Source organism: Lodderomyces beijingensis, assembly GCF_963989305.1.
Source record: "Lodderomyces beijingensis strain CBS 14171 genome assembly, chromosome: 2".
Lineage (NCBI taxonomy): Eukaryota > Fungi > Ascomycota > Pichiomycetes > Serinales > Debaryomycetaceae > Lodderomyces > Lodderomyces beijingensis.
This window is the reverse complement of record NC_089971.1, coordinates 1,304,125-1,327,771: the sequence shown is the minus strand read 5'-3', so window position 1 is coordinate 1,327,771 and position 23,647 is coordinate 1,304,125. Positions and strand designations below refer to the sequence as shown.

The 23,647-nt window shown below is 46.4% G+C and overlaps 10 protein-coding genes across 10 annotated transcripts; 4 read left to right on the top strand and 6 right to left on the bottom strand. All coding sequences in view use genetic code 12, as the record gives it.

The window, feature by feature from the left end:
- Positions 1-83: 83 nt before the first annotated feature.
- Positions 84-761, bottom strand: LODBEIA_P17150 (uncharacterized protein; the record flags this gene model as incomplete). Its single annotated transcript, XM_066971634.1, has 1 exon — positions 84-761. The coding sequence occupies one exon, from the start codon at positions 759-761 to the stop codon at positions 84-86; it is 678 nt and encodes a 225-aa protein (XP_066828653.1).
- A 1,785-nt stretch (positions 762-2,546) lies between these two features.
- LODBEIA_P17140 (uncharacterized protein) lies at positions 2,547-3,119 on the top strand (the record flags this gene model as incomplete). The annotated part of the gene is made up of 1 exon (XM_066971633.1): positions 2,547-3,119. One exon carries the CDS (start codon positions 2,547-2,549, stop codon positions 3,117-3,119), a length of 573 nt encoding a protein of 190 aa, XP_066828652.1.
- Positions 3,120-3,316: 197 nt separating this feature from the next.
- Positions 3,317-5,041, bottom strand: LODBEIA_P17130 (uncharacterized protein; the record flags this gene model as incomplete). The annotated part of the gene is made up of 1 exon (XM_066971632.1): positions 3,317-5,041. One exon carries the CDS (start codon positions 5,039-5,041, stop codon positions 3,317-3,319), a length of 1,725 nt encoding a protein of 574 aa, XP_066828651.1.
- Positions 5,042-5,495: 454 nt separating this feature from the next.
- On the top strand, positions 5,496-8,012 carry LODBEIA_P17120 (uncharacterized protein; the record flags this gene model as incomplete). The annotated part of the gene is made up of 1 exon (XM_066971631.1): positions 5,496-8,012. The coding sequence occupies one exon, from the start codon at positions 5,496-5,498 to the stop codon at positions 8,010-8,012; it is 2,517 nt and encodes an 838-aa protein (XP_066828650.1).
- A 424-nt stretch (positions 8,013-8,436) lies between these two features.
- LODBEIA_P17110 (uncharacterized protein) lies at positions 8,437-11,286 on the top strand (the record flags this gene model as incomplete). The annotated part of the gene is made up of 1 exon (XM_066971630.1): positions 8,437-11,286. The coding sequence occupies one exon, from the start codon at positions 8,437-8,439 to the stop codon at positions 11,284-11,286; it is 2,850 nt and encodes a 949-aa protein (XP_066828649.1).
- A 105-nt stretch (positions 11,287-11,391) lies between these two features.
- On the bottom strand, positions 11,392-12,291 carry LODBEIA_P17100 (uncharacterized protein; the record flags this gene model as incomplete). Its single annotated transcript, XM_066971629.1, has 1 exon — positions 11,392-12,291. One exon carries the CDS (start codon positions 12,289-12,291, stop codon positions 11,392-11,394), a length of 900 nt encoding a protein of 299 aa, XP_066828648.1.
- A 2,979-nt stretch (positions 12,292-15,270) lies between these two features.
- Positions 15,271-15,624, bottom strand: LODBEIA_P17090 (uncharacterized protein; the record flags this gene model as incomplete). Its single annotated transcript, XM_066971627.1, has 1 exon — positions 15,271-15,624. The coding sequence occupies one exon, from the start codon at positions 15,622-15,624 to the stop codon at positions 15,271-15,273; it is 354 nt and encodes a 117-aa protein (XP_066828647.1).
- A 2,021-nt stretch (positions 15,625-17,645) lies between these two features.
- LODBEIA_P17080 (uncharacterized protein) lies at positions 17,646-20,102 on the bottom strand (the record flags this gene model as incomplete). The annotated part of the gene is made up of 1 exon (XM_066971626.1): positions 17,646-20,102. The coding sequence occupies one exon, from the start codon at positions 20,100-20,102 to the stop codon at positions 17,646-17,648; it is 2,457 nt and encodes an 818-aa protein (XP_066828646.1).
- A 1,127-nt stretch (positions 20,103-21,229) lies between these two features.
- On the bottom strand, positions 21,230-22,567 carry LODBEIA_P17070 (uncharacterized protein; the record flags this gene model as incomplete). Its single annotated transcript, XM_066971625.1, has 1 exon — positions 21,230-22,567. The coding sequence occupies one exon, from the start codon at positions 22,565-22,567 to the stop codon at positions 21,230-21,232; it is 1,338 nt and encodes a 445-aa protein (XP_066828645.1).
- A 435-nt stretch (positions 22,568-23,002) lies between these two features.
- Positions 23,003-23,410, top strand: LODBEIA_P17060 (uncharacterized protein; the record flags this gene model as incomplete). The annotated part of the gene is made up of 1 exon (XM_066971624.1): positions 23,003-23,410. The coding sequence occupies one exon, from the start codon at positions 23,003-23,005 to the stop codon at positions 23,408-23,410; it is 408 nt and encodes a 135-aa protein (XP_066828644.1).
- Between the last annotated feature and the right edge of the window lie 237 nt (positions 23,411-23,647).

Sequence of the window (23,647 nt, the reverse complement as noted above, 5' to 3'; positions counted from 1 at the left end):
ATTTTATGACTTGATTTTTTTGTTTCTCTTTTCATCAAAAACACCACAGCACTCTTCTCAACACTCTTGTCATGTCCGTCAAATCAGACCGAGCTAATCTCCTTGACGATGTCATCGTATCCTTCTTTGTATTCGTCGACTTTGTCGGCGTTCTTCTTGGTCTTGCCGCCCCCAGGCACAATCATCACGCAGGAAGTGGGTCTCTTTGTAGCACCGGCGCTTCCCAAATCCTCTTTCGAAGGGATAAAGACGTAGCTGACAGCACTGTCTTCACACAAGACGGGGATATGCGATATGACGTCTGCGGGGCTAATGTCGCCTGCAATGATAACGAGGCCCTTTTCGCCTTTTCTCAAGGCCTTCACCACTTCTTTCACCCCGCGCTTGACGTGCTTGGCCTTGGAGGCCTTCTTTATGGTCTTTAAGATCTTTTTGTTGAGTTTCTTGGATGCGAGCGGCTGGGCAAAGGGCAAGACTGCCGACATTCTTTTTTCGTAGTTGTCGTCTGCTGCTGCTGGTGGCTCTTCCTGTTTGACTTTCGGTGTCTTGGGCGATTTGGCCTCTTTGGCCTCTTTGGACTTGCTTTCTTTCTTGCTACTGCTGCTGCTTCCCATCTTCAACTGTGATTTGTCTTGTTGTTGTTGCTGTGGGAGGATGTGTTGGTTGATTGGTTGATAAGAGTCTATGCTGGTGTTTTGAAAAATTTCAACATTCTCGATGGGCCTTCTCTTCGCACCGCATCGAAAATTCCCACACTGCATTTTTTTTTTGCTTTGGACTGCTCTGTCCATCTCGACATGCTAGCGATGACGGGGTCTCATACGAGTAGGAGACCCACACACGAGTGTGGCAATCTGTTACAGATAGGTAACTTGGACGCGGAGATGGGATGCCATGTTGGGGAAGAGAAGCGAAGCGAAGAAAAATAGAGGAGAAGAATATGCCTGCCACACCTCTGGAGGTGTCGTTTTGGGGCCACAGTCCAGTTAGTTTGACGTTCTTGTGCTGCTGCATAGGGCAAGCAAGACTAGAGAAATATGTACCCTTCAAGTCGTAGCCAAGAGAGCAGACTTTGAATGTATCTTCAACAAGGCAAATTCCTGGTACACTCTACTTACCAGCAAGTTTCGCAGCCACCGTCGTCTTCAGGATTCCAGAAAAAAAAAATGGATTCGGTGACTTTGGGATACCCCAACAGCCCAAAAAGATTCACTAGGTTAGCAAAGGGTGCCAGTGTGTTGAGAATGCCATTCTGAGCCGAAGTTGTATGTGCTAGTGAAACGGTTGTCGAGTCCGTTATGGAGATAATCGACGTTGAACACGGTTTCATCCTGAGCGGGGTGTAAATTTTCTCTCTCTCAATCAAACCTGCTTTTTTTGCAATCATTGCCATATGGAGAGAAACCTCGGGCTTTTTCGTTTATTCAACACTTGCACGAGTTGGCTAGCCACTTGGCTAGTCAACTGGCTGCGGGGAGATCATTCATCTTATAAACTCATGAGTCTTGGGCGTAAGCCACGAGTTCCATTAGAAAAGATTTTGGGCTATATAGTATCAACCTTCCCTCCCCCTCCCTCGAAACCAGGGGGAAGGCAAGATAGGGAAAAAAACCTGGTGGATAAAGCATCTCAGGAATATCCATTACCAGCACACTCGTAGTAGTACTCATCCTGTTATACAACTGCTGAAAAGCTTTCCTTTGCCACAATTTTCACCACTCAAGAGAGTTGCAAAAGGAATGCGACGGGGTCTTTTTTTCTTTCTTCTTCTTCTTCTTTGTATTTTGAGGCAATCAAGAACTCTCTCTTTTTTTGTTTTCAGCCATACGGCATGCGCCATGGGAGATCGTTCTACTTGTAATACCCCGACAAAGGCAACTTTTTTTGCACCCAATCAAGGTCGTTTTTTTTGTATTTCCAAAAGCTTGATGTTGCAATTTTTGGGGGAAGAATTTTAACTACAAGAGTGGGTTGACAAAAAATAAAAAAACCACCTTTCTTTTTGAAAGTGGCCTTTAGGACGAAACAACGTTAATCCTCGTATGACGCCATCTTTGTTCATTTAAACTCCCTCCATTTCTTGCTTATTCTGCAAGCCGCCGTCTGTGGGTGGGTTTTACCCGTCTGAGAAAACATCATCTTGTCACATCGAAATCGGCACACCTTTTGCAGCAAGCCAAAAGCGTCCTTCCAAATTAGGAAATAAATAAAAAAAGAAACAGGCCGAAGGTCAATACAGAAAGTGGTGAAGAAGTGATAAATTTCCCCAAATCCACCACATTTCGTGGGCTTCATTCCCCTTTTCGTCCCCTGGCAGTTGAGATAGAGAGACCCTTAGACAGCACGTACTTTGTGCTAATAATAATTCCAACCTCCAAAAGAGTCAAGCGACGACAAGCGACTTAAAAAAAAAAGATAGAATCCATTTATAAAAAGAGTTGATATAGTTTCAAACAAACCAACCTCCATCAACGGTTTTTTTTTTTGCATTCACAGATATCCACCGGCCAAGCCAACGCTGAAACTTTGATACCCGCTGTTCCACGATGAAGCTCGCAACATTTTCCAGTCTACTCCTCGCTTTCCTTACTCCGGCCGCATTGGCGGAGACGCTCGACCAGACCGAGATCCGCTTCCTCACCGCGCTAGTGGGAGACTACCAAGCACACAGAACAGACTACATTCGGTTTTTCGCCACGGCAACAGGCATTCCCGCGGCGTTATCGACGTTGGCCACCCAGGTGCTCACCTACACCGACGACTCCTACACCACCATCCAGAACGTCGACGTGAGCGCCTTGGCGAGCTACGCCACCAACATCCCGTGGTTCACGCGGATCGCAGCTGAAGCAGGCGGCGCTGCTGCCAACACGGGCACGGGCGAAGCTACCAGGACAACCACGAGCTCGAGCTCGTCTGCAGGACCGTTGGGTATACCCTATAACACCGCTAGCACCAGCTCGAATCGGGCACTTACTACCACCACGGAGGCGACGGCGAACTCGAATGCTGCTGCTACCACGGTCACGAGGCAGGCTCCTGTGACCAATGGCGGGGCTGGACATGCGGCGGGGCCGTTGGGTGCTGCGTTGGGTGCGTTGGCGGTTGCGTTGTTGTAGAAGAAAAAAATGACATTTCCACGGGGAGGTTTCAATTTACATGTAGTATATTTATTTAGAAAATAAAAAATAGAAAATAGAAAATAAAAAATAAAAGACAGTAATGATGAAATGGAGAAGGGGGGGAGTTGAGGGCTAGACTGAAGTCAGGAATGTAGAGAAAAGAAGAAGGAGGAGATGTAGTTAGTGGTGCAGATTCACGAAGTCATTAGCAACTCTAGATATTTCAAGTTCCATTGCAAATTATCTGCAGATTCACCCGGGATCTCGCCCATGCCCTTTTCATCGTAGATATCCGCCTTGATATAGCTCACCAATTGGCGCATATTCCGATTCAACAACCTTAGTCCATACTCAAACTCCTGGTTCATCATAATGGAGCCCTGGTTAGTCAAGATTTTCTCATTGTTTGCGTCCTTGGGGTCAAAAAACAACGGGAAAACAAAAGGCTCGACTTTTTTAAGTTTCTGCTGCTTCCCATGTATAGGGTAGGTCTTGGAAACGTCGTCGAGTATATAACTTTGATTGCCCATGAGCACCATTTTGTGATTGAAAGTTATAAAGCACACGCGAGCTAGAATCTGCATTAGTTGCACTACAAGTGATAAGCTTGCGTTGATCTGCGCAACGTAGAGCTCGTGAAGCTGAGCCTCGGTATCGGCGCGAGGTTCATGGTAGATGTTCTTGAGTGCAATCGCGTTGTAGTAGCACACTTCTTTGAGCGCTTTGAGATCCAGTGGGAATTCAAACCCAGCAATGGAAAAGAATGCACTTGTCGACACCTGTTTGATGGGGATCACCTGGTAGATGATGGTGGCGTAGTCGCGAAGCACTCGTCTGATTTCGTCCTTGGTTTCAAACGTGTTTTCCCGGATAATGTCAACTTCATGGTCGCAGAATTCCAACTTATCCTTTATCTGGTCTTGGATCGCGTCAAACTCAGCCACTGTTTGCTTGATGTCGCTGATTTTCAGGGTCACCTTGTATATATGTCTTGTTGCAGCTTCATTCACAGACTTGACTCTCTCGATATCGGTTTCCAAAACTTTGCACCGATGGTTCAACCTGTCCAAGATCTGGGGCAAGTGGTCAACGGTGTCCGAGCCCAAGTTTTTTTCCACGTATCGCGTAATCTGTTTCCTCAAATTGTCCTTGGATATCGCAAGTTCTTTGGTGGCTCGCGTCAAGTTGTTTAAAGAGCGAATCTGGTCAAAAGTGTACGCGAGGACCGGTTTGTTGGAGCTCAAAGTTGAATGCGGTTTGACACGAGTGGTGAGTTTCTTGGCACACGAGGGCAAGAGCATGTTTTCAAACGTGAGCCACTTGTTGCCCAATTGCATGCTCATGCTGTTGTCTTTGAAAGCCTGCGATATCTCGGCGTCTAGATCGGTGTTTATCTCCACCAACAGGCACAAGTCGACCTTGTAGACGCAGAGGAGGCCCCACGCTTCCTTGTCTTGCTCTTTTTCCTCGTTTTCCTGTTTTTGCGTCTGTCTATACCACAATTTGACGATGCATCTGTGGAGATGAGGAGGCATGTAGGGCAACTGCACCTGAAACTGAGGGTTTGTCTCCTCGCGAACCACATCGCTGATAAAAACTAGCTTCTCGTCCTTCGGTAGGTGGATACTGACACACGATGCGAGTAGTCGATGCTCGACAAACTCCATCACTTTCAATGGCGATTCGTACTCTTCAAACTTAGTCAGCCCTGGTATCTGCGGGATATAAAAAGTGCTTCGTCGGCGAGCAGCCGGCCTATTAGAAGCAGACGACGAGTTTGACTCTGACGGGGACTGCACTTGAGTGCATAGCTTGTAAAACTGAATCGAGTAAAGTTTATCTAGCTTTCTGTAAGTCGACCCACGAGTATGCTTCGACTTTCGATGACCGTTTCCATTCTCCGCCAACCGACCGTACATCTGATTGACCAACAAAAAAGATAAAGTTAAACCAAAGCAGCCGCTGGAGTCTTGCTCTTGCTCCTGCTCTTGTTCTCTTGAACTATCAACGTATCGATATGGTTGTACTTGGGGTTCCTACCATGTTGGTAGGTATCAACAGACACGACTCTCTCTCCGTCTTGATAAAATTTCACGTTGGTTCAGAAGGGAGTTTTGATTAGCACATTCTACTTTCACCTACCACTGCTAAGAGTAAGCTAGCAGCAGGAGGGACAAGGGACAACAGAATCCAGTCGTTTCACAGATAACAGCTACATCCACAAGAAGAAACTGAGAAGATCAATTAAGAGGTTGCTTGGATTTTGGAAACTAACTGATGAAATCAGATTGACCAGTGAAAAACAAAAAAAAAACAGACCATTAGTTATTCTCACTTTCATTTAACACGGGTTGATTCAAGAACAGAAGTTCAATGTCCGAAAAGAAGAGCTTTGGATCCAGACTATCGTCCATCTTCAACCAGAGTAATGCCTCTTCGAATGAGAAGAAATCACTTCATTCCTCCAACTCGCCGTCTCCTGCACCTTCCTCGAGCCAGCAGCCTTGCAGGTATATCCCCAAATCGCCATCTCCAGCTGCTCAGGCTGGTCCAGCCTATTTGAGTGGTAAACCACAGCTGCTGGCTGGCAACAACAGCAACAACAACCGCAGTGTCCTGTCACTAAGTATAGGAACCCACCCTGGTTCCTACAGCGAGCGATCGCTCCATTCCAAATCTTCAGCAAGCACACTACAGTGCATCAGCGAGAGTCAGTCCTACGGCCTGTCAAACTACTCAACAGCTACTACAAAGCCAGCAATCCACGTGAGCGGACCAGAGCAAGGATCAGGCCAAAACTTGAGAGTTCAAGCTCAACCATATGCCCGCTCGAGATCTTCATCGACCCAGCTATCCAGCAAATCGCCCGTTCCTGGGCCTAGTCTGGGACATGGACATGGACATGGACTTGGACATGGACTTGGACTTGGCCTTGGACTTGGACCTAGTCCAGATCTACCTACTTCCCCGCCTCCGTCACAATTCCGTCCATCACCAAGCGACGACAATATCAACAGGTTGGCCGGACTCGACTCGCCGCCGTGTTCCGCCAGCGAAAGTGGGCAGAGTATAACTTCACCGCGACTTCGTCGAAAACTGCCAAGCGACTGGGACTCTTTTGATTTCGAAGACGAAAACAACAAAAATATTAACAACCCTCCACGCTCTCCCAGCTCCAGGCAGAGCGATAGTGCAGCGACTTCGGAATACTCGAAATTGAGAAGTGAGAGCCTAGAGCCGCGTGGAGGCGAAGATATCATGGCAGATTTGGGAAACGAGATTGACAATTTTTTACAACTCGAGGACTCTCAAACTGATGAAAGCTCGGGCTATGGCCGTGGACGTGAAAGCGAAAGCATTGACCGTGCAGAAGCTGACATTTTTCAAGACACGCCTTCTCCGAATCGCAACATGGGGCATGAGGTTGGCCTCAATAGACTGAGCAGCGTGAGATCGTACGGGTACGGGTACGGAGACGTGGGTGAAGAGCGCCCGCTTAGCTACCACCGATATCCAACAGAAGCTCCCTACCCTACCATGTCCCCAATTGACTCTCCCTTTGAGTCCAAAGCCGTGACGCCAACGGAATCAGTTGAAAATTCACCAAATATCCTCCAAAGCTATTTGATGGAGAGCCCCGAGTCCGAACGAGATCCAAATTCAAATGCAAATTTGAACCCATTTGAACGAAACTTTGCCTCCCCCTCGGCTAATCCATTCGACTCGGCGTCTTCGAGATCTTCACAGGCATCCGCGAGCTCGCCGACCCAGATCCAACGATTCGACTATTCAACTAACCCCTCGACGAGCTCGTCGGCAACTGCACCATTGCCGCAGTCCTCGCGCTCGCCATTCTCTAGGACGTCGTCTCGAATGCACCATAGCAACTCCATGCATTCCCATTTGTCCAACGCGGGGCTTCCATCACAGTCGCACCAGCCGATGATGCCACCGCCACTACAGCACCAGTCGACTGAAACGTCTCAATATTCGTATGCAAATGCTAGTATAAACAGCTTTGGACGTCAAGGGTCTCAACGCCGATTCCACCGAGTCTCAAGTTCAGTTGGCTCCATTCGCAGTTCAAATTCGTACAGACACGTGAATTTGGCTGCCTTGAAAAAGACAATCAGCTTGAAACCAGGCGAAGGTGAACGGTCCTACTATGTGTTGACAATTCGAAGAAACGCAGGCACGGCATTCAACGAAAACGGACCTTCGCGCTGGAAATTGCCCGTGGGGATTTCGCCCATCGACAAGGCTGCTACCAAGGAAAACTCCAATGGCAAGTACAAGAAGCTCGCGGGAAGCACAACCAGCTCTCGCATGAAGACAAGCGGGGTTGAGTTGAAACACGGACACTTGAAGCCCAGATTGCTCGCGACGGAAATCGAAGAAGGCGATAACTCGCCATCAATCAACATGAACCGAACACCAGTATCAAACTCCTCGGCCAATATCTTGCGAAACGTGAATTCGCAAACTTCACTGAGCACGAGGGCCTCAAGGGAAAACTCGCTCAAGAGAACAACCACAGATGCCTCGATGCTAACCGGCGACACCCAGAGCATCGTCAGCATCAACACCGGCAGCACCAAGGCCAACACAAACGAACCAAGCCTCAAGAGAACAGACTCGACAGACTCTAGTGGCTCAGACCAAAGTGTCTCCCACAAGATCACGGGATACTACCAACACCGCGGCTACAAATACGGGGACGAGGATGACGAAATGACGGAAAGAATGATAGATCACGAAGATAGCATCCACAACGCCAGTCAAGTTTTCAGCTTTCATGGACTAAATGGAAGTGGCAACATGGACGATACAGAGGAAGATAAACCAAGGCTAGTCTTGGCCAACCCCGACACAGATAGTGATACTGCCTAACTGCTACTGCCAAAAAAACAAAATTAGGAAGCAAACAAGCAGCAGGCAAACTGCAAACTCACTGACTTTAATTTATTTAACTTATTTACTTAGTAGTCTATCAAGATAAACACTGCCAGTTGCTTTTACTTTGTTTCTGGTCCATGGGTTGTTTGAATAAGAAGACCGTTTGACGGTATGGTTGGGATTGCAAAACTCCCATAGTAGTATAGTGGCGCGCTACCATATGCAGCCTGTTCACTTTTTTTTCTTTGAAATCTTCAACCAACACGTAAGTCAATCACACACAACAAGCAACCACCAACACCACCACCAAGACCTACACCAACAACAAGGAAAGCACCACCGCTGTAGCAATTGGCTGTCTTTACTAGGTTATTGATCATCACATAGAGAAAAAAAAAACACACTTGCTAGGGAAGGGATGAGTGAGAGCGGGTATACGTTGATTTACGAGCCCAACACCGCGAGTCGGGTCTCCGTCAATGAATTCAAAACGTTGTTGGAAAAGGGCAAAGACGAGGTCAAGGTGGACACGATGAAAAAGATTCTCATTTCGATCCTCAATGGCGACCCCATGCCCGACTTGTTGATGCACATTATTCGTTTCGTGATGCCTTCGAGAAACAAGGAATTGAAGAAGCTCCTCTACCACTACTGGGAAGTGTGTCCCAAGCTCGATGATTCAGGTAAGATGAGGCACGAGATGATCTTGGTGTGCAACGCGATCCAGCGTGACTTGCAGCATCCCAACGAGTACATCCGCGGTAACACGTTGCGTTATTTGACCAAGCTCAAGGAGGCTGAATTGTTGGAGACGCTCGTGCCCAATGTGCGCCAATGTCTTGAACATAGACATGCCTATGTGCGCAAGAATGCTGTTTTTGCCTTGTGGTCGATTTACAAAGTCAGCGACCATTTGTGCCCCGATGCCGACGAGTTGATCTACAGGTTCTTGTACGATGAAAATGACTCTGTGTGCAAGAGGAATGCATTTGTTTGCCTTGGCGACTTGAACAGAAACGCAGCGTTGCAGTATATCCAGGATAACATCACCACCATTGAAACGTTGGACCCTTTGTTGCAGTTGGCATTTATCGAGTTTATCAAGAGAGATTCGTTAAAGAATACGAGCTTGAAGCAGCAGTATGCGCAATTGATTACGGAAATCGTGGAGAGCTCATCGAATGTGGTGATGTATGAAGCGGCCAACACCTTGACGGTGTTGACTTCAAATCCGGCCTCGATCCTCTTGGCTGGCAACAAGTTTGTTGAATTGGCCACTAAGGAGTCGGATAACAATGTCAAGATTATCACTTTGGACAGAATCAATGATTTGAACAAGGAACATCCGGGCGTGTTGCAGGATTTATCGTTGGAGATCTTGAGAGTGTTGTCGTCGCAGGACTTGGACGTGAGAAGAAAAGCGTTGAATGTCACTTTACAATTTATCACTTCGAGAAATGTCGAGGATGTGGTCAAGTTGTTGAAGAAGGAGCTTCAAGCTACTAGCTCGTCGAATGACGACAAGAACTCCGAGTATAGACAAATGCTAATCAACGCTATCCACCAATTGGCCATCAAATTCTCCGAAGTTGCCGCAAATGTCATTGATTTGTTGTTGGACTCGATTGCTGACTTGAACTCAACTGCCGCGTATGAGGTCATCACCTTTGTCAAGGAAGTTGTTGAGAAATTCCCCGAGTTGAGAGATGCAATCGTCAAGAGATTGATTGCTGCCTTCCCCAACATCAAGAGCGGCAAAGTTTTCCGCGGCGCGCTTTGGATTATTGGTGAGTATGCTCTTGACGAGCACTTGATTCAAGATTCTTGGAAACATATCAGATCAAGCATAGGTGAAGTGCCCATTATCACGAGCGAGTTGAAGACAAGAGAACCACTAAAGACAGAGGAAAATAGTAATGGCGGTGGTGAAGAGCACCACAAGAAGAAAGGAGGGCCCCTCGTCTTGCCTGATGGGACTTATGCCACCGAGACTGCGTTTTCGGCTGAAACGGTTGACAGTGCCGATAGCGAAGAGAAACCACCCATTAGAAAGCACTTGCTTGCTGGTGATTTCTACCTCGGTGCAGTCTTGTCTTCCACCTTGGTCAAGTTGATCCTCAGATTGCAAGAGTCGAAAGTTCTGGGGAAGATCTTGAATGCCTCAAAAGCCGAGGCGTTGTTGATCATGGTATCGATACTTAGGTTGGGTGAAAGCTCCTTAGTTTCAAAGAGGATCGATGAAGACTCGGCAGATAGAATTGCCTCATATATCAAGATTCTAAATGACGAACAAGATGCCGAGAATATCTCCACGAGTTTCCTTGAAGAGACAAAAGATGCATTCAAGGCCCAAATCAACGATGCCGAGCAAAAGAAGGCCAAAGCAGAGGCGAAGGATTTGGTTGAGCATGCTGAACAAGTGGACCATGCGATTGTCTTTAGACAACTCGACAAGGACAATAAAGCTGGCTCGAAAGCAATAGACGATCTCGTTGCTGCCTCTGGACTGAATGTCAAGAGGGAGAGTTTGGCTCCTAGATTGAGCAAGATTTTACAATTGACTGGGTTCTCCGACCCTATCTATGCCGAGGCTTTTGTTCGAGTACATCAATACGACGTGACGTTGGATGTTCTCTTGGTTAATCAAACCACCTCGACTTTGAGAAATTTGTCAGTGGAGTTTGCCACGCTCGGGGAGTTGAAAGTGGTGGACAAGCCCACCACGGCAAACATTGGTCCTCACGGGTTTTATAAAGTGCAAACCACAATCAAGGTTACATCAGCTGACACGGGTGTCATTTTTGGAAACATTGTATACGATGGACAACACTCGGACGAGTCTACCATTGTGATATTGAACGACGTCCACGTTGACATTATGGACTACATCAAGCCTGCCACTTGCTCCGAGAGCCAATTCCGCAAAATGTGGAACGAGTTTGAGTGGGAAAACAAAATCACCATCAAGTCGCCGATTGGGTCGTTAAAGACGTACCTCGAGGAGCTCATGAAGGGTACCAATATGAAGTGCTTGACCCCGGGTGCCGTGATTGGAGAAGAATGCCAATTCCTTTCTGCCAATTTATACTCGCGCTCGACGTTTGGCGAAGATGCGTTGGCCAATTTGTGCATTGAAAAACAGAATGACGGGCCCATCATTGGACATGTGAGGATAAGATCTAAAGGTCAAGGGTTGGCGTTGAGTTTAGGTGATCGAGTTGCCTCGATATCGAGAAAGAGTAAGAATGCGTCTATAACTCGTGTGTAGATTAAGAAAACTGTAAAAACGAAAAATAAAAAGAATAAATCAAATAAAAAGATTATAAAGAAGTAAAGAAAAACATTCACGGGGGTTCATCGGTCATTATCGCGTTTATTTAGCACTGGTGCCTATTGCCTCATCTCTATGTTTCAGTTGCGAGTACAAGTAACTCATCAAGCCGCGACTCGCCCGCTTTTGAATCTCTACATTTTCACCAGACAGCGACTTTAAGGCTGGGTCAAGATGGATACCAAAGCAAGCGCCAATCGCAATGTCGCTAGAATCACAATTCCAGCCTCGATCCAAGCTCACGCATACGAAATTGTAAAGCGCGCCCAAGTCACCCTGGACAAACACGTCATGCACGCCGCTGTTCAATTCATATTCCCAGTTCTGGCACTTGTCCACGTATCGCACGCCCTGCACCATCTCGACGTGGCGCGTCATCAACATGTGCAATTTGTAATTCGAGGACTTGAGCGTGAACGCCTCGCCGTGCACATTGTTGATGTCGGCATTGAGCACGTACGCGATGTACGCTGCTGCCTTCGCGATGTTAACGTGTGCGCCGTATATCGTCACTAGCCGATCGACTGCGCCTGGCTTCTGCGGTGAGATGGTCACGTCGTCCACGAGGAAGCTTTCACGTAGCTGTGCTTCTACATTTTTGCGATGGATCATGTGCGCTTCGGAGGTGCTGAGGATGAGGGTGATTTGCGTCTTGGCTTGCGGGTTTGCGGATATGCGCTGTTTCAGCTCTAGCTTTGCTAGGTGCGAGATGACTTTCGGTTCTTTCACTGACGACTGCGGCGGCGTTGGCTGTGGTTGGTCATTGCTTAGTTGGATTGATACTTGTGTTTGGTGGGGGATGTATGATGATGATGTGGATGATGATGAGGATGGGGGCGGTGATGCTGTTGACGTTGATGCTGCTGAGGAAGGAGGTAATGCATGTGGTCGGTCGTAGGGTTTGTTCTGCTTTCTGTTGCGTCTGGGGTCTATCCGTGGCATTGGGTTGGTTGAGGTCTGAAGCTGGTATGGAAATGTACCTTTTTTTTTCAATGCGCATTATTTCAGGTCTCATGGATGTGTTGAAAAATGGGAAAAAGAGATAAGTGGATAATCTTTATAAAACCTGAACAGATAATGATTCAAACAGACGATACCTTGGTTGTTCTGCTACTTTATTCAGGAATTGGTGATTCTAGGGCACTGGTGCCTTGCAGCCCGCTTGGCCTGGGATAGAGCAACATGTAACTGTAATAATCGCTCGTCATTTTGGCTCCTTCTCTCCCCCCCCCCCTCGTATATCTCCAGAGACAAGTTGCGATCCACCTAAGTGCTGCATATGTTGTTGATTTGAAACTGGACTCCCTCTCCATCAATACCTAGTTCACAGCTGAGGAACAACTTCTAGGCTTTTGCCGTCATTTCCAGAATTCATGGTATTCTGCCTCGGTTTGCGGAAATGGGACCATTGCGGCTCAACTCAGCATTACCTTTTTTGTCTTTCTTTTTCACAGCACCTCAGTACTTAAGAGGTTCCAACAATCTTTGAAAGAGTCAACGATCCGACCGGTCGTGTTCTTGATGTTAAGGCGACGTCTGTCGCCTTACCAACAGCTAGTATTTTTGCTTTTGCCGTTACTACTGCTCGTTTGGCTTTCACGCAGTTCCAGAGATGACTTCATCATCATTCAACCATGTGTCCCGTACAAAGTTGGTTTAAACCGTGGCTCTCTTCACAAGGCTACTTATCTCCAGTCTTGCTGAAGGCTTCAGGTCCATTGTAGTGTATTTTTCTAGACCTGACAATTTGGTGTTGAATCAACCGAAACTGAGTAAAAAAAAAAGAAAGAAAAAAATCTCCCGTTGCTTTCGATCGATGCTTTCTTTCGGCCATTGGGCCCATCATAATTGTGTACTTTCACTCAATTGAAATAGATACTCGGATGACACTCTGAAAAGTGGCCAGGCAAAAGTGGGTATAGTCTTTTTTGTGTTCAAATGAACAGGGGGGGTTGGGTGAACTACTCTTGCGCCGTTTCAAATACTTTTGCACCCAAATTTTTTACCAAATTATGGAAAAAAAAAAGTGTTTCTCTCAAACTTCAAGGTCTTGGACCTATAAGGAATATACTGCATGAGGATGCAAAAATTTTGGCAGTTGCAAACGCCCCGAGAAATGCTTTCTTTCCCCTTTATCGATCCTACTTGCTTTGAGAATAATTGCAACTTGCGGGTTTACGATTCGTTACGTCGCAACGGCTGCAAAATGGTTGCAAATGGCAGAAAAAAAAAAAGAGACAAGGAGATAAAGTTCATCGGTGGGTACGTAACTGTTATCTTCACCAATATACAACGTAGAGATTGCTCGTTGCCAAAAGAAAATCGTTCTAAACTAACTCAGTGACAGAATTGCCAATTTGCAGAACAAGAGGTCAGCCTGGCTCGTACTACCCTTTCCAGGGAACAGCCTAAATTCTATGATTCAATCGAGAAGTAGGTTATCCCTTCTGAGCACGACTAACGCCGTTGCAAGGGTGAAGCAGCCCAGGGCCTGCCAAAAACCTCGTGATACTAGCTGGAGAGACAGGATTGCCTTTTTGCAAAATGTTCAATTTGGATGTAATTGGAGCTGGTAGATGGAGAGATGCAACTTTGGCTATAACTGTGGCTCCAATGCGACATTTCATCTCACCTCATCCTATTCAACTTTCATCATCACATCTCATCTTGTAGCTGAGTATCCGAGTGCTGTTTAGTTGCTACTTGCCCGTACGTGAAGGGCATCTCATCCTGGGATTTTGAAAAAAATTCTGTCAACGTGGATGCGACAGTAACCAATTAGCCAATGCCCAACGTGGTCTCAGCAATAAAAAAAGAAAGCGTGAAACTCAGCAAATCTTACAATTCGGGCCACTCGATTCGCAGTGACAACTTCAATAGACTGAAGCCATGTATTCGCAAGCTTACCGTGGGTGAATTCTGTCATTTTGATATATTTATTGAGGCATTCAGTTCACCAGAATCAAATATGAAAAATCAAAAAGAAAAACTGTGTCCAGATCGTTGAAGAAGGGAGACAGGCGTTGCCGCACGATCAATGCAAGTGCCCGTGTTATTGCCGACACAACAAGACTTGGAAAACAGAAAAAAAAAACAAGAGGTTTGAAAACCGGCCAGTGTTTAGCACATCTCACTTTCGCATAGCTCGTTGGAAACTCCAATTCTGAAACGACCACATGGCTCTCTCTCCTTTTTTTTTTTCATTTTTAAGCCACTTCGGCATAGCCCAATTGTGTTGCTATAAATAGTCACTCTTGTAGATATCCCCGGGTTGGTCAGTTGGCTGGGATTTGAACTTCAGCACTTGGTTCGTGTGGAGTTCATGGACGTGGAGAGAGCGGGTTGTTGGAGCAGTCGAGCCATGTTGGCGAAAGAAAGGACGGCTGAAGCACAGTTGCCAAGAACAAGCGGACAAAAAGAAAATGCGGGTGAAATTTTTGGATCTGCTTGCTTCGTAAATAAATAAGGCACCACCCCTCTACCCCCCAAAAAACAAACCAAATACCATGACACGGCAAGAGAAGGAGGAAACTCTGGCTTTGGCTCTGGTTGGTTTTTAGATCTCGTAGTTTCAACTCGTTTCACCTTATCTCGTGATACCGCGATGTTTGCGCTTAGCTACCTAGACGGTGCTTTTTGAGAAAATGAGAATAAAAAAAAGGGGGTAAGCCATGACATTCGCTGAAGTTGCGAATCCCCAACCTCGCCTTTAGTTTTGGAAGATGGAGCCTTTAGCAACTCGATTCGCAGACTATCAAGAAACGTATCTCTAAAACCTACAGCTCCAGCCTTGAAAAAAATGTACAAAAAGTTCTAGTTTATTATCAAAGGTAGGATACAAAAGCCTCCTAATGAGAAGTTCTAAATATATAAAAAAAATCTAACTTAAAAGCCAAGCCTGTTTAATAACTTTTAGCAAGTTTACAACAAGAGTAAACCAGCAATAGCAGCCAATGAACCGGCACCAGCAGCAACACCAACAGCTTGACCTTCACCCTTGGATGAAGAGCCGGAGGAAGCAGCAGATGAAGCCTTTGAGCTTGAACCAGCAGCCGAGGATGAACCAGCGGCACCAGCAGATGAAGCAGATGAAGCGCGCGATGAAGCAGATGAGCCACCTGAGGAGGCTTGGGATGAAGCTGAAGAGCTACCGCCAGCAACAGCTGAGGAGGCCCTTGAAGTAAGCGAGGAGATGACACCACCACCGCTGGAGCTGTCAGCAGCTTGGACTGCAACGAAGATGGCGGAAATGGCGAAAACAGTTGGAAATTGCATTGTGTGTTTTATGAATTGACTTAGCTAGACGAGTTCGGTATCGAAAAAAAGGAAAGAAGGTAGTTAATACCAGGAGTTCCAGAAGAAGGAGAGGAATTGGATCCACATTTATATATACATCGAAATTGCTAAGCACCCATCACCTCACACTCCAATCCCACATCACGAGCAACCAACTTTCGTTGACCATCTTGCCCGAAGTTGCAAAAAAGAACCAAAAAAAAAAAAATTTAAAATTTAAAAAAGGACGGTATACTTGAAGGTTGGAACAATTGCTATACACACAGTTTTTTTTTGTTTTTAGTCGACTTGCTTCACTTTTGTGGCAGCACATTCCTAGTTTGCCTCTACACCTCTCATTCCAGCAGTTCTGGCGCAACTTGAACACAGTAGATGATAATGACGACGATGAAGATGATGAGAAAATGCATTCAATCAATTAGCCCAATCCTATTTTTAGCAGGCAAGCGTGGCTTTTTTTGCTCTTTTTTTGCTCTTTCAAATTCACTAGATTTGGATTATTAGAGCTCTCGTTGCCGTGCTTGGAAACCAGCAAAACACGGGAGGGTCGTTAATGTCTCCAATCCAATGCTCAAGCACCCCCCCCCCCCCCCCCCCCCAATCCTCACGCCTCACGTCTCACACAGGGGGAGACAAAAGTGGTGAAAAAAAAACCAAAAAAAATTTGCACCCGCGGCCTCCCCCTCAAGAAAAAAAAAATAGGGGGCAATCTCCGAGTTCCTATGCGGTATGGGGAAGGAAAGGCTATGAGCACGAGGTGCTGGCAAATTTCATGCAAAGTGACATAACCCGACCTATTTATCATAACCACCCAATCACCAGCCAAGTAGCACCACCACCACTACCCACCCACACTTTCAAAAAGAAGAGGTGCTTGGTTAGGGATATCTGGGAGGGGGGGAATGATAGGTAACACTTTTTACATATAAAACGCAAGGCGAATCCCGTTTGCTTCCCACACTCTCTCAATCGTTCTCTCTCAAATTATAGTTGAGATAGCGTCTTACTTTCGTAACTAGATTGCTCTTATCAACAAATTAGCAAAAGGGAAAAGCCCAATTCATCAAACCGGTGCCGAACAGGAAAAGGTTTCTCAACAACAGCAGCGCCACAGGAAAAATGCTCTCGCGTCCATCAACTGACCCAGGTATCTAGCTTTGTGCTGCCATCAGTCTAGATTGGGACTACATATACACAGACACAGGTCTATTGTCTTGCCGAGTAGTTGCCCTCCACGGCGTTCGACTGCACCCATTTGTCTCGAGACAAAGACATAGAGAGACAGCAAGCAACTGGCAATTGGAATCCGGGGGACGTGGACGTGGACGGTAGCGTAGAAACAACCACCAGCATCATCACCACCGCGAAACCAAATGCGTGAAATGATGTAATTTCCCTGCCCAATTTCGAAAACTTGGTTGTTGTTGCTATCGAGCTCGTCAGTTGGAACCCACGAACGAGAGAATGGCACAATGTTGCAATCTCTCTTTTTTTTCTAAGGAGTTTTCCTTCATTCCCTGCTCGAAACGCCTTGAAGATAAAAAAAAAAAACAAACATTCGTATGCTCTAGCGAGGCTTGGGATTGCAATTGAGCAGTATCTAGTTAATTCTGTTGTGTAGTGGAAGGAGGAGTGTGGGAGATTTATTCGCGATTTTAGCGCAGCTTGCGTTTCCGCTCGACTAAGGCGAAACTAAGCACTTGCTCAGACGTTATAGGGGGAAGGAGAGAGAGGAAACGTGAGTTTGCCTGGTGAAAGAGGCTTAATTGAAACACGGAAGTTTCTAGAAACCAAATGGGGGGACTTTCAGTTGGGGGCTTTGTCTTGATCGCGAAAGGGCATGCTAGTTTTACCTGCCGTGGGTACATGGACAACACGAGCGAAACCATGGTTTGTCGAAATTAATCCCATAGATAGATAGATAGATATATATATTAATACACACGCCCAGTGGCGTCCAAGTAGTTACAAACCTTTCCCTCTCGCCTCTATTTCTGCTTTCATCCTTGGAAAGCGCCCGCTGCAAAGCATAGATTCCTCCTTGTGAAATGCACATTGAACACAGGCGTCTTTTTGGTGAAAAATGCCGCCATGTGATCACTGCTAGCGATAACTTCTCTTCGACTCGCTTGTTGTTGTTGCTGCTGCTGCTGCTGCTGCTGTTGTTGTTGCTGTTGCAGTTGTTGTTTTTGTTGTTGGTGTGGCTGCTGGTTTTGCGGCTGCTGAGATTTCCCATTCTCACTTGCACCGTCTCCATTGGCGACGCTGTTGTTCTCCATGATCGCCTCCGGCTCAGGCCCCGCGTCATTTGTATTCTTCCTGACATCCCATACTCTGACACTGCAATCTCCCGAGCCGCTCACAAGCACACTTCCGTCTCTGGAAAAGGCCAAGGAATAAATCGTCGAACGACCGTGCCCTTTCATGGTCTTTAATCTCCTACCAGTTTCAATGTCCCACACGTTGATCACATAGTCGTCCCCTGAGCTGGCAAGCCATCTGCCGTCAGGGGACACGGCTAGACAATTGACGGGGCTAGTGTGGCCCATGAAGACTCGCACGCAATGGCCAGTCTGCACGTCCCACATCCGACAGGTCTTGTCGCTGGACCCAGTAAACACGTAGTTTGAATTGGGGTGAAACTCGACGCAGTCAACGTCGTTAATGTGTCCGGCAAAGATCCTCAATGGGTAAATATGGTCGGTGGCCCATAACCTCGCAGTTTGGTCGTGGGATGCAGTGACGAAATAGTGTCCCAAGGGCGAAAACTTGACGTCCCAAACAGGCTGGTTGTGGCCCTTGTATGAAACAAGGGCAGTAAAAGTCTCCAACGACCAAAGACGCACCGTTTTGTCCTCGGAGCAGGTGATCAAAAACTTGTTGTCTGGCGAAAATGAAACCCCATATATGGGCCCGCTATGGCCAATAAGTTTCCGGCAATTGTCCGGCGAATGATGGCTCTTGCGGTCCTTTCTAGAGCCTTGGAGCGGCTTGCCGTCAAGACTCCATATTTTCACGTAGCTTCCCTGGAAACCCACCGCCACTAGCGTCGAGTCTTCATTGAACGCAACACAAGTCATGTTATTGTTGGTGTTGTGGAAAGTGTACATGCACACTGAAGGAGAGCCCGCCTGGATTGCACCTAGTTTAATCTTTGACCTCGAGTCTTCCACTTGCATAATCAATTTTTTGATATCGGCCGAGTCCTTCATGGGTAGCGGTAACGACTCCTTGGCCGGCGAGTCCGAGTCGGGTTTAATCATCTCCTGGAACTCGGCAGTGAGGGTCTTGCCATTCACAGGCTCTATTTTTTCATCCTTGATCTTCAACTCCGCCTCAACCTCTTTGGTCACCTCGGAGTCAATGGGCATTTTCCCCAATTTCACCTCTTTTTCACTATTAAACTGCTCCACCTCATTCTTGCTCCCCAAGTATTCCGATATCCCTTCTTCGGGGTTCGCCTCACCTTCTTGATCAATCTTGTCCGGTCTATTTTTGGATATCACGGGATCCAAATACTGGTTGATGATACGGATCAAAATCAGTCCACCGACGGCTTCATTCTCGTGCAAGAAATACAACAACAAGTTCAACGAGGTCTTTGACACCAAGATCCTATACCTATGTTTCCTGTACGCCACAGCGCCGCTATCTTCCTTGACATGCTCCGGCAAAGACAACCCGGCAAAGCTCCTCACTTCCAGCCCATGCAAAATCAAATGATCGCTCTTGTACTTGTCGAAAAACTCCTTGGCCTTTTCGCTAAATCCCTTGGTGATCAACTCCAAGAAACAATGGATGAACAAAGGGTATAGCACACGTGCCAACTCGGGCTTGTACAAGTCCAAACTGGACTCGACCCACTTGCGCAACATTGAGTACGCAGTGAAATACGTATTTGGGTCACCTTCAGTTCTAGTCCTGCGCTCCAATAGTCTCAACTCTTTCAAGTCGGCTTCCTTGACAGCACGAACCTCGCGAGCCTTTGTCTCTTGCAATTCCTTCTCGATTCGTATTTGCTTCTCCTTTAATTCACGCAATTCTCGCTCATTTTCGGACAATTTCTCCTTAAGGCCGCTACTGGGATCAATCTCACCGGGCGCAGCGAGAGTTGTAGTTGCTGGAGTCACAGCTTCGACTGCCGGTGTTGGAGTATTGGTGCTTTCCAACCGTAACATTGCTTCTGTACGGTTATACCCTTTTTTGTTCAAGTACTCGAGCACTATTCGATTCAAGTCGGCCTGCGAGTATTGTGGCTGATTGGCTCGCACCTGTTGCTGTGGCGGGGGCGGTTGTTGTTGCTGGTGTTGTTGGGCTGCTGGTGGTTGTTGTTGTTGTTGGGGTGGACGTGGCGTAGAGTGGGTTGCGTTCGGTTGTGCGCTTGCATCTTGCTTTGGTGCCGCCGCAGCAGCCGGCACAGTTGTACCTTGATTATCTGCCTTACTGGCCCCTGCCATTTTGCCGAAACGAAACGATTGCAAAGGAAAGATTAGGATGTGATGGGCAGTTGAGTCTTTGAGGGTTCTGGCAGCTTGGTATAAGGTTGAAAAAAAAAACAACCGAAATTAACAACGAAAACATCGCGAGTTTCTTGTCGTGTCGTGAGTGTGTATCTGGACCTCACCAGCTCAACACTGGCAGATCCATGTTCGGAGTCCGTTTAAAAATCAAGGCTATTTACGGATTTAAAAGTAAGAGTTTTCAAGAGAACCAAGATTGGCAAACTTTGTATCAAGTCATAGTCACTGGTAAAGAAGAATTATTGAACGATGATGACTATCTAAGATCCTGAAGAGGACTTTCAAGTCCTTTTTTCGAAATTGCAGTCTCAACACGCCGTTCCAGGCCGGACCCCCTTGTAATGGAGGTTTTGCTCGGACATGTAATAGAGGCTTTGGTTTTATTGAAACCAACTAACCTTCCTACATGAGATGAGCCACTTGCTATCAATTGATGAAAATCATTTACAGTATGCTCAAGCAAATGTAATTGGAATGACGGATGAAGAATCTCTCGAAGATATTCATCTAAAGCTGATTGCTCTCCCCATGGGAATATAACTGACTCACGACAATAACGACAACCAGTATTGAATCATTGACCGAAACTTGTGGTGGAACTGAAAGCTCGGGAGATTGTAATGGCAATACAATCTACTCTAACGACAACGTCACAAGAAAGGGCGAATGGTCTAGTGGTATGATTCTTCGTTTGGGAATACTCAACTTCCTGAGCATCAGATTTCGAAGAGGCCCTGGGTTCGATTCCCAGTTCGCCCCCACGTTTTTTTTATTTTCCATTAGTAAATTTTTTACTTCAACCAACACTAGTCCCCACATTCGAACAAGTGTTGATTGCAAGATTGCGTTTTTTTTCTTCCTATTGGTCTTTAGATCTTGCAAATTGGCATGACCTCATACCTGAGATCTTGTGTACTTTTGCTAGCGTTGGGTCCACGGGCGCGAACGGCTCTCATGCTTGCTAAAGAGTGCGCAACCAAGCATATATACTCTAGATAAACGGTCTAATTAAGTAACTAATCTATCTATAGCAAGATTACGTCTCTAATGCAAAACTTCTGGGTCTATTCCTTGAAAATCTTGTCAAATTCAGCATCCAACGCGGGCAACATTCGCTCAACGTCATTTGCAACTTCATCCACATAAGCGACAACTATATTCATGGCATCGTCGCCACTTGCAACGTCGAATTGCATGTGGGTCAGAAGCCCGTTATCTTGTCCAAACCAAATCTCGCGGACGCCTTTAACTCTACCAACATTGCTCACTTCAAGCGTGACTCTGCCATGCTTGCCGATTTTGTCCTTGAGAAAACCCGAAACGTTCATAAATCGTAGAAGCATGCCCACGTTGTAGAAGGGAACTCGTGTTTCAAGATCGTCTCGTAGCTGCTGGGAAATTTGATTTGCTGTAGATGTAGTGTCCAGTGGTGGAAATGGCGGATCGAGCTTAATCTCTGTTGCTCCCACGCATACTTGGTACCGGTCAAGCTCCGGGTAGTAGCGTCTTCCGTTTAATGGGATTGATGCGCTGAGTGCTGTATTGGGTTTCAAAGCCAGCAATTGGGTGAACACCTGTGCTATAAGCCAAGGTGTGAAAGTCAATTTTTGCTTCTTGACGTGGGAAAGGATCGAAGCCGTTTGCAGTTTGTCAAACCGAATCACGCGGTACTTTGTATGGTGTTGTGCTGACACGGGCTTGGTTTTGAACAAGGGGAATTTCGTCGTACCTGAAGCGGAGAACCACGGCATATAGTGGGAGGCTATGGTTTTGAGTGCAAACCACCAGGGGACTCGGTATAGTGGAGAAGAAGATTCCACCAGCGGTGGAACTGAGGTGATTTCATCTGCTTTCGATATGAAACGCTGAAATACCAACAACGACGATGATGGTGCCGAGGAGGAAGAAGAAGAAGAAGACGAAGAAGCGAGGTTGTTGATTTCAGCCATGAGATCCTGATGGAAAAAAACCCCCCCGTTGCCGTCAAGGAAAACGTGACAGCAGACAATAGTCAAACAATCCCCCACCACGATCAATTTCCATAGCGGCTGATTCACGTCAATTTGGAAAAAGATCGAGTTCAAGTATTCAAAGTATTCTCCGTCTATTGCTCCCTGTCTTTTCGATATCAAGTCCTCGTAGTCAATGTCGACTCCTCGCACAACGTAGTTTCTGTAATCGTCCTCATCGCCCAAGTTTTCGTTAGTTCTGAAATAGTTGCATCCGAGAATCGGGTGTTTTTGGACCAAGTTTTTCAACGCATTGGATAACAAGACACGGTCATGAAGTTGCCCTGCGTGGTATTTGACGGTGATGTTGAAATTCAGATAGTACTCATTCTTGACACGACACAACTGATACCTTTCAAGAGCCGACGGCTGTCTTAATCCTGCCATAGACATGACTCTAAAATTTGAAAAAAAAAACGAAAGAAATCCGTGGATTGCGTTGCGATAAAAGGAATCTACACGGCAAAAGGGGGCAGATCAAGCGGAATATATCTCGATATCGATATCGAGCGCAATTTGCACCATGAGGGTTGTTTCATTTTACGAGCGAGCCATACAATTCTATTGCAAACAACAAGCACCCGTAGGAGATCCTCGAGATAGGTATTACTACATCGGCTGAAACGATACTAGCCACTCATCAGAGGATAGGGCCAAACAGATCAATCGATATGGTTGAAAAATCATGGTGAACATGGTGCCTTGATATGTCACGTGACTGCCACCATTCCATGTTCTCTTTTTTTTTTTTAACGTGTTAATTTTCCAGTTGAGATCCAGCCACGGTATCAAGAACATCTGTCACTTCCATTAAACAGAACAACTCCAATGTTGCAAAAAATCATATCCTTGGTCCTAATACTCACGCTAGCATCAGCCAACTTGTTTGACTTTATAAATAACCAGTTTGGAGGCCACGGTGGAAATAGCAAGCAACAAGGTGTGAGATCTCCGCAAGAGTATGAAAATGCCATGTTGAATTCGGGCTGCAACAAGTACTTGTGTGCTGATACAGGCGTATGCGTTGACTCGCCTAAATACTGTCCTTGTCCGTTTGGCTCATCTCAAATCCGGTGTCATTTACCCAATGGTCGCTACATGTGCATTTCAAAACCCGCGGGTGAAGGTATTGCTGACAATTACAACGACCCCAATACAAACTTCAAAATTGATGCAAAGGATGACAACATTCGCGACTGCGGGTGGGTCAATCGAGCTTGGAAGGGTCAGGTATGAAATGAGAAGGAGAAGGTTCGTGTGAAATGGGACACTTTTCACCCTGGCTGACAACCATACAGACTGCGTGGGTGAATCTCTCAATAAGGAGAAGATTCGTGTGAAATGGGACACCTTTCATTCTGGCTGACAACCACACAGACTGCGTGGTGAATCTCTCAATAAGGAGAAGGGTCGAACCCATTCCTGGGAAAGCAAAAAAAAAAAAATGCAGTTTGATGATGCCCTGGGTGTGTG